Source organism: Octodon degus, unplaced genomic scaffold, assembly GCF_000260255.1.
Source record: "Octodon degus isolate 3935 unplaced genomic scaffold, OctDeg1.0 scaffold00069, whole genome shotgun sequence".
NCBI lineage: Eukaryota > Metazoa > Chordata > Mammalia > Rodentia > Octodontidae > Octodon > Octodon degus.
In genome coordinates this window covers 10,029,988-10,038,048 of record NW_004524645.1, presented here as the reverse complement: position 1 = coordinate 10,038,048, position 8,061 = coordinate 10,029,988, and the positions used below count along the sequence as shown (strand labels likewise).

General features: G+C 37.6%; 1 protein-coding gene across 6 annotated transcripts in view; it reads right to left on the bottom strand.

Annotated features, from left to right (window-relative positions):
- Positions 1-8,061, bottom strand: part of Reps2 (RALBP1 associated Eps domain containing 2) — a 287,616-nt gene that overhangs the window by 192,338 nt on the left and 87,217 nt on the right. For 3 of the 6 annotated variants that reach the window (XM_004635084.2, XM_023719539.1, XM_023719537.1), the window contains exons 3-4: positions 5,525-5,673; positions 3,087-3,213 (exon numbers count right to left, since the gene is read on the bottom strand). In XM_004635084.2, the coding sequence (XP_004635141.1) occupies positions 3,087-3,213; positions 5,525-5,673 (276 nt within the window). The remainder of the gene's footprint in view (positions 1-3,086; positions 3,214-5,524; positions 5,674-8,061) is intronic. The other 3 variants (XM_012515551.2, XM_023719540.1, XM_023719541.1) reach the window with 1 other exon arrangement.

Below are 8,061 nucleotides of genomic sequence, written 5' to 3'. Positions count from 1 at the left end.
AAAGAAATATATAATAAGTTAAGAGGAGAAAAAGAAGAAACAATTGAAAAAAGGAGACAAAACAAATTAAGCATTAACTGCTTCTTTTGATAGACCAGCAGATAGCCACAGTGTAGTTGTCCAAGCCATCCTGCTTACATACCTACATATCTCTTTGCCCCACTCCCTCTCCTATCCTTCTCTCAACTCAGTAATTAAGTGGATTTTCATAAAACTGCTAGAGATGAATCCACATGTATAAACTGCAGGAAAAAAATACAAAGAAAGCATACAATTCAATTCTTTAAAAAAAATAGGTCTCTGCTGGTAGGCAGGCACTGTCTTTTAACAAGTACTACATTTTAAATCATTCCATGTTGATGGAACACCAAATTAAATGTTTCAACTCTATTCTTCCAGAAGGTTTTAAACCAAGTAAACTGTAACCTGCTTAGAATCTTCATGGTCCTATGCTCTCCCGGAAAAGAAAAGCCCATGAATCCCACATGCTTCTGCTTCCCATAAGAAGCAGGGACTTTCTACTGCTCAGGGGAGACACGATGGAAGGAGGCTACCATCTGGCTGTAAGCACTAATCCTGTACCTCCAAAGACCTTCCCTTGGAGAGACAGATGTATTGCATCAGTGAGTCTTGGATGAAGCTCAGCTACATGCAAGGTCATTTTGGAAAGGCAGATTTTTCTCCTCCTGTGTGGAAAACCTAGGCCAGCCCACTGCCTGAGACTGGAAGAGTGAGCATCAGAAGTCCATCCAGCCACACATTTAAGACACATGCTCCAGTCAGTTGGATGAGCAACAAAGCTGACATTCAGGCCACCATTGGTCTGACTTCTGATTGATTCCTCAATTGGATCTGCACTCAGGAGGTAAAAAGTAGGTGTTACTTATTACCTCAACTCTCTTTGCTCCCTAGTAAATCCAAAACATTAAACTCAATGAAAACCAAATAGTTTTTCAGTCTCCTCATAGGAGGCTTAACAAAGAACTACAAGCACAATCTCTGTCCAAGAAGAGGAGTATTTTTTTAAACTCCTTAAAATGTCGTTACTCTGAAGTTTAGTATCAAACAAGAACTGTTTGGTAGTTTCTTATATACCCACCCTAAAACCCAGTAATTCCACTCCTGGATGCTGGGGAAATGACAGCATAGGTTACAAAAAGACACATGTGCAGATGTTCAGAGTATCTTTATTCATAATAGCCAAACACAGAAAACAACTCAATGTCCATCAACAAAAGAATAACCAGCAAAGTTGTATACTCATGCAATGATTCACCTGAATAATAAAATGGAAAGAACTACCAATGCAACAATATAGATGAAGCAGAATCATTATGCTGAGGGAAAGACAGAAAATATATACAAGTATAATCATTTTGTATGAACTCCTAGAAGAGGGAAAGGTAACCAACACTAAAAAAATGTAAACAATGTTTGCAGTGGAGCTAGGGAGTGAGTGAAGAGGTACAGCTCTGGCATAATGGAAATGTTCTACCTTTTATGTAAGTGGTGACTACATGACCATATCCATTTATTAAAATTCAAATTGAAAATTTAAAATATGTGAATTTTATCATGCATAAACTTATCACACTTCTTAAAAAGTATAAAATGGAATGAACATGTGGAAAGCCTTGCTAACAGTCTGGAAAGATGGGGAGAATCAGACTTGACCTATGTGAATGGGAATCCAGTTTGGATGGAATGCAGGGAATGGGCAGGAAATAGAGGACAGACAAGTTTTTTTTTGAGGAATACCAAGTAGAACTTAGCAGTAGGAGATATATATCAGATTCACCTATGAATTAAAAATCAACTTTCAAGCCTAAATAAGAATACAAATAGAGAAAAGACCCACTTGTAACAACCAGCAAATCAGGCAAGGGAAACTCAAAGACAAAATGAAGAATTCTCAACCTTGTTTAGTTTCAAATGCCAATACATTGACAAAATATTCAAGTTTCAAGAGTGATTTTTGTTGCTATTCACTAGCAACACCATGTTGTATTTGCACAGGATTCAATTTCCAAAGAGGTTTTATACTTATTCACTTAATCCTCAGAACATTCCTACAGGACAAGCGAAGAACTTATGGTTCAGAGAGGTAAATAGCTCTCCTGAAGTCACGCATCTAGTCACAGGAGCCCACATCTTCTGTTTCCGATACAAAGACCTTTCCACCGCACCATACCCTCTTCTCTCTCCAAGAGCACAGCCTTTCCTCAGTTATGCCGGGCATACACTTTTATTTCTGTGACTCTCCAGAAATCACTACTTTTTTAATGCAGCAAAAACCTGCAGAAACTGGGTCATTTTCAGCCATAGCCCAAAAAAAGGGGGGAGGTTATAGGACATCCAATTCTAGAATACCTTAAATCGGCTGTATCTTAAACTAGGAAGCCTAAACCCAGATGGACAATATACTGCAGCAAATCTATGTAGCTTTAAACATTGCAGTCTGGGGCATTCAACTCTGCAAGTCATCCTTGAAACCAACTAACATTTTTTACCACTAACACAGCCAGCAGAGCATAAATGTGAGCAAACAGGCAACTCTACAACTGTGTGTGTTACATGCTTCTCAGCAAAATGCTACCCCAAGCATTTCCTTTATACTTATTCCAAAACACGAGGACTCAATATTTTCATTTATATAGCCAATATTTAAAGGATGGATCAACTGTTTTGCTTTTACATACTTATATTTTAAGGGAATTTCAGAAAAGCAGTTATTGTATAAACATGTTTAATATGTTTGCACAAAGGAAAGACAATCACAGAAAATGCAAACCCTTAACGTGCTATGTCCCTGTTTAAGGAGATCTAGATATAAAAAATTAAACCATTTAAACAGTTGTACACAAGTCTAAAGATTATCTAGTTTCCAGGCTAGGAGACAAAATATTACTGAGATAGATTAAAAAAAAAAACCAAAACCTTGCTTGAGAATACAAAATTAAATTGAATCATGTTTTCAAAGACAAAAGTAATTAAATCAGGAAATTAAGCAGCTGGTAGCATTGCTGCCTGATTAAGGAGTCTCCAAGATACTGCCTGGGATAGCTGGTCCCCAGGTCGCCTCTTACCTGGATGCATCTGTTCTGTGCTGCTCCGCAGTTTGCTGTAGCCATGGCTCAAGGGCACCCTCTGGTAATGAGGCGGGGAGGAAGGAGGGGAGGCGAAGGGTGACATCGTGGGAGACTGTGTTTCCTGCTTCAAAGAACCAGAGAAGAATTCAGAGGAGACCACTAGAGAAGCCTGGCAATATGAACTATGGTTAGGAAGCACAATGTAACTCTAGGGCTGGGGACCCAGCTGATTAACGAATGAGGAAAAATGTTGCCTCAAAAATGCAGTGTAGTTAAAAGGCAGTGTCTGAGGATTCAAAAGACTCCCAGAGAATAAAGGTAACCAGTGCTGAGTTACCTAAACTACTAAAACCAGCCTAAAATGCTTTCGCCCATTCCAATAATATTTCTTTTGGAAAGTAAAAGACACTGATCACACGAAATTACCTTCACTCCCCCATAGTATGATCTCTTTAGGGATAGATTCAAGTTTCATTTATTAATAAAGATTCCTATTTCCTGGATATATACTTATCAAGTCTTTCAGAAAATGGGATTAATAATTTTTATTTTAAATATATAATGCTAAGTACTCCTGGAGTTTACTATGGCAAATTAAAATGGCAGCTCTTCATTTTGTTTTGTTTTGTTTTGCGCTGCAAAACAATACTTTGTGAGTAAATAAATCCACTAGCCTGCTCCTAAATGCTAGGAAGTTATCTTCACAAGCTCTAGCTTATTTCCAAAATCAAATTTAAACCTGAGATTGGACCCTAGACAAGATAAACAATCTGATCTGTCCCAGGGTTTCCCCCTCCCTTTTTAACATTACCAACAGAGTAGTACTGTAAGGTAATAAAGTCATAAAAATAGTATTTACAGAGACTATCCTGGCTTCTTTAGTCTGAAGAGAAATATGCAATCTGAGACACTCATCAAATACTCTTCTTCAAGAAAACGGAAAATGTATTGCTCTGAAATGTGTTCCCATACCATAGAAGGGGTACACCAAGTAAAAACCCAGCCTGGAGTGAAAAGGTAGAACAATACCCATACAGCTGTGGACTGGCATTACCCACTGTGGACCAGTGGCTCTTCATTCTTCCACAAATGCTGATAGAGGAACACTCATAGAATACTGGCTTGAACTCAGGGCCCTCACTCTGAGTTACAATCCAAAATTTCTTTTTATTCTTTGAGACAGGATCTTACTAGGTCTCTAAATTTCCCACAGAATGCTGAGATTATAAGCATGCACTACCATGACCAACCATAACCCACCCTTTAATATATTCCTGAAAATCTAGTTTAAAATGTCTCCAAATCATAAAAATAACCACACAATTGCAGTAATGTTAACAATAACAGTACAACAAATGCAATTGTTTAATGGATGTACTAAATATCCCTTAACTATAAATTTTCTGTAGCAATATCTCCTGTTCAACATAATCAAAATAAGCCACAAGTTAATTTTTCAATATTCATTAATATTCACTGAATTTTAAAATATTTTTATTCAAATCTTCCTAAAATATAACAAATTCCTTTATCTTATAGAAGACACTATGTCAAACACAATTTGACTTCTAGATATTATTCAGAACTATGAGTTGTATACTGATATCCTCACGGTCTACCAATGAGAAAACTAGTGCTTCTTCTTCTTTCTTTTTTTTTTTTTTTTTTTTTTGGTACTGGGGACTGAATTCAGGACCTTGTGCTTGCCAGAAAGGTGCTTATGCCACTAAGCTATATCCCCAGCCCAATTTAGCTCTTCTTGATAGGCCCCTCTATGGTGATATCATACTTTTGTCTCTATCAATCACCATCTAACTATTGCAATTAGTGGCCTAATTTTAAAAGCCCACCTTCCCTATTCTGATTCCAAAACTGTTAAATGAATAACAGCAGCATTTCCCAAGATAGCCCTTTTCACATGTTCCTCAAGGAAGGATTGCCCTGGAGAAAAGAGTTCAGTAAGCCCTTATCTCCAGGCCCCTACTGTAAGATTTCTCAGATCTGTACTGTATCACTGTGTATAATGCATTTCCAAGACTGAAGATTTAGTCTTTTCCCAAAGAATGAGACATGAAGCTGCATTCTCCTCACATATTTAACCAGAGAAACCTTTGCAGCTCCTAGGAGTTATACTGCAAAGAATCTATTTAGAAAACCACTGACCTACACAAATCAAATACATGTATTAAATCAGTAGCCTTATTTTAGACACAATTCTCTTAAGTAGGCTCCAAAGAGCCCATCGGTGGCTTGTGGTAATTCCTATGCATTAGGCTCTTTTTCTTGTTACAAGGAAACTTTACTGGCTCACTTCCAACTCTATAATTGTGTTCCAGATGGTAAGATTTGCTGGAAGCTCAATGACAGATAAGAGGCCCCATTACATGAGGTTTCATGGTCAGAATCAAATGAACATGCCTAATCGGGTTGTTTACCTGTTTTTCCTCGTCGTCCGTTCTTTTGAAGGAATTTTTTTCTGTGGTTAAGTATGGTATCTGAACCTTACTTCCATGCAGTTCGGCAGGATTCCCAAATCGCATCTCACCATCATTCTTTGACATCATAAAGCGAGGCAGAGGCAATTCTTTGAGACCAGAATCAGAGAAGCTAAATTGAGACTTTATTTAAAAACTTTAAAAAAGGACAACTTAATGGCCAAAAAGCAAAGCATTTTTGAGAAAAATTCCGGAACACTAAATATAGATTCAATTTTGATTTAGGCATAATACAACTTCTATAACAATGCCATGATGGAAAAATGCTATGGTTTAAGCAAAGGTATTCTGGCTTAACATTTTTGAACACTGCTAAATCACTGCAAAACAAGTGAAAGTCTGGGACTGATCTCCCACTTCATCCTTTAGTCCAGTGCTACTAAAAAGGATATGACACTGTATAGCTATAATAATAAATGACAACTTTACCAGATAAAACTTATATAATGTGTAATTATGCAAGGTACAATAGTAAGCAATCAAGCAGTTAATTTTCACAATTCTGTAAGATAAAATTATCATCATCAACTTCCTTTTCAGATGTGGAAACTGACATTAAGAAGCTAAATAATATCCCCAAGATCACACAAGTCATCTGTGGGGTGAGCCATGGTTTGAACCCAGGCAAGCTGGTCCTTAAATGGGACCCTTCATTAAGATCCCACATTCTTAGCACAAACTTACTGCGTAGAACAGTTTCCTACTCAATGTAATTCTTCAAGGAATTTTTGTATTCTATCTCCACTTGTCTTTTGATAAGATAATAAGGAAAATGGTATCAAGTCAGAACAATCAATCAAACATTCAGCCAGATTCTAATGTCAAAATCATTATCCACTCACAATGCGACAAAGAGCTGAAATGCTGGCATATTTACTTGTCTTTCAAATTTCTGACAAAACTCTTCTCAAATGGAAACAATGTTTTGACATGCTTCTAGTTCTCAGTATAGCAAATCACACACAATCACGTTGTAGGAAGATCCATAAAAATGGGAACAATATTATGAATTACACATAATGATTTGCATTTGTACTCATTGTTCAAGATAATGCTCATCAGTGTGCCTTTGCACTTCTGTCAGCTCTCCAGTCCAAAACACAGCTGCACGCCAATGATCAATGTTGTGCTAAAGCCAGAAAACAGCTTAGCAACAGCAAGTACCCTCACTCCCCAGGAAAAGGAGGCCTCCCTTCTCTAATAGCCACACTGTGTTTATTTTTAGTTGCTATGTCCACATTTGATTCAAAGAAGCAGGCAATACAACAAATTCCTGTAAGATCAATCAGCCAAGGGCCCAAGAGACATAAATAGAAGAACCAATCTGGAAAATTAAATCAAGACTCTCCTGTACAAGAGGATGGCTGCCATTTTTAATGTTTTAATTTTCCCCAATGTTGGGCACTTCTCCAACACTCAACGCAGGGATGGATTTCAAAGGCAAAAAGGCAAGAGAAAAGAAACTCCAGAGTCTTAGTGAATCAAATATAAGCCCATCCCTATGGTCCTATTCTCAGAAAGGTATTTGTTTCAGCTCAGCCTACAAAAAAAAAGATCTAAAAGGCTGGAACAAGATTATATAAAATACTTTTTGCCCTGGCCTGCCCAGGAGAGGGTAACTCTATTTGCAAGTATGTCTTGAAGGGAAAGCAAGAAAGAGACAACATTTATTTATAAGTCCCTTGGGCCAGGGAGATGGCTCAGTAGAATAAGTGCATCCCTGGCAGCACAAGAGCCTGAGTTCAATCCCTGGTTCTGCCACAAAAAAAAAGTTGCTTGATGGGTATTTTTCTGACATTCAAAAGATCATTCATGGGAACAATAGAACATAACCTGTTGTGGTTTATGTCTGGATGTCCCCTCACTGCCTCATGTAGACATGAGGGGGGCTTTTGAGAGGCAGCTAAATCTAGAGTGTGTGACTGATATGTAGTGCAATGTTGGAAATAAGGGTGCTGGGAATAAAGGTGAGTGATGGCAGGATCAATCCACTAATTGTATTAGCACCACCATAATCCCAGCAGTCTGGAGAAAAGGGGCAGAAAGAGGTTTTGCTGTCTTCCACTACCATGAATTGTTGCCCATTGGCCATAGTGCCCTTGGAGTCAGTGGATTATGGACTAAAACTTCTACAAATTGTGAGCTAAATAAACCTCTTCCCCTTAAACTTTGGGCATTGGGTATTTTCTCTCAGCAGTGAAAGAAAAGAAACTAAAATACCTGTAGTATGAGAAATATCAATAGTCCTATCAGGGCCATGCATAGGACTCCCAGATATTCATTAGGGCAATGTCACTTTTAGCATTCTCTCATTCTGGCTGACATTTCTTTTTTTTTTCTTTTTTTTTCTTTTTTTTTGTGTGTGTGTTTACCTATTAAGTATTTTTTCCATAATTTTATTGATAAACAAATAGCAATGAGACAGTTTCAAATCAAATTGGTAGTACAGTTTCAATAATTAACACATTGCATACATT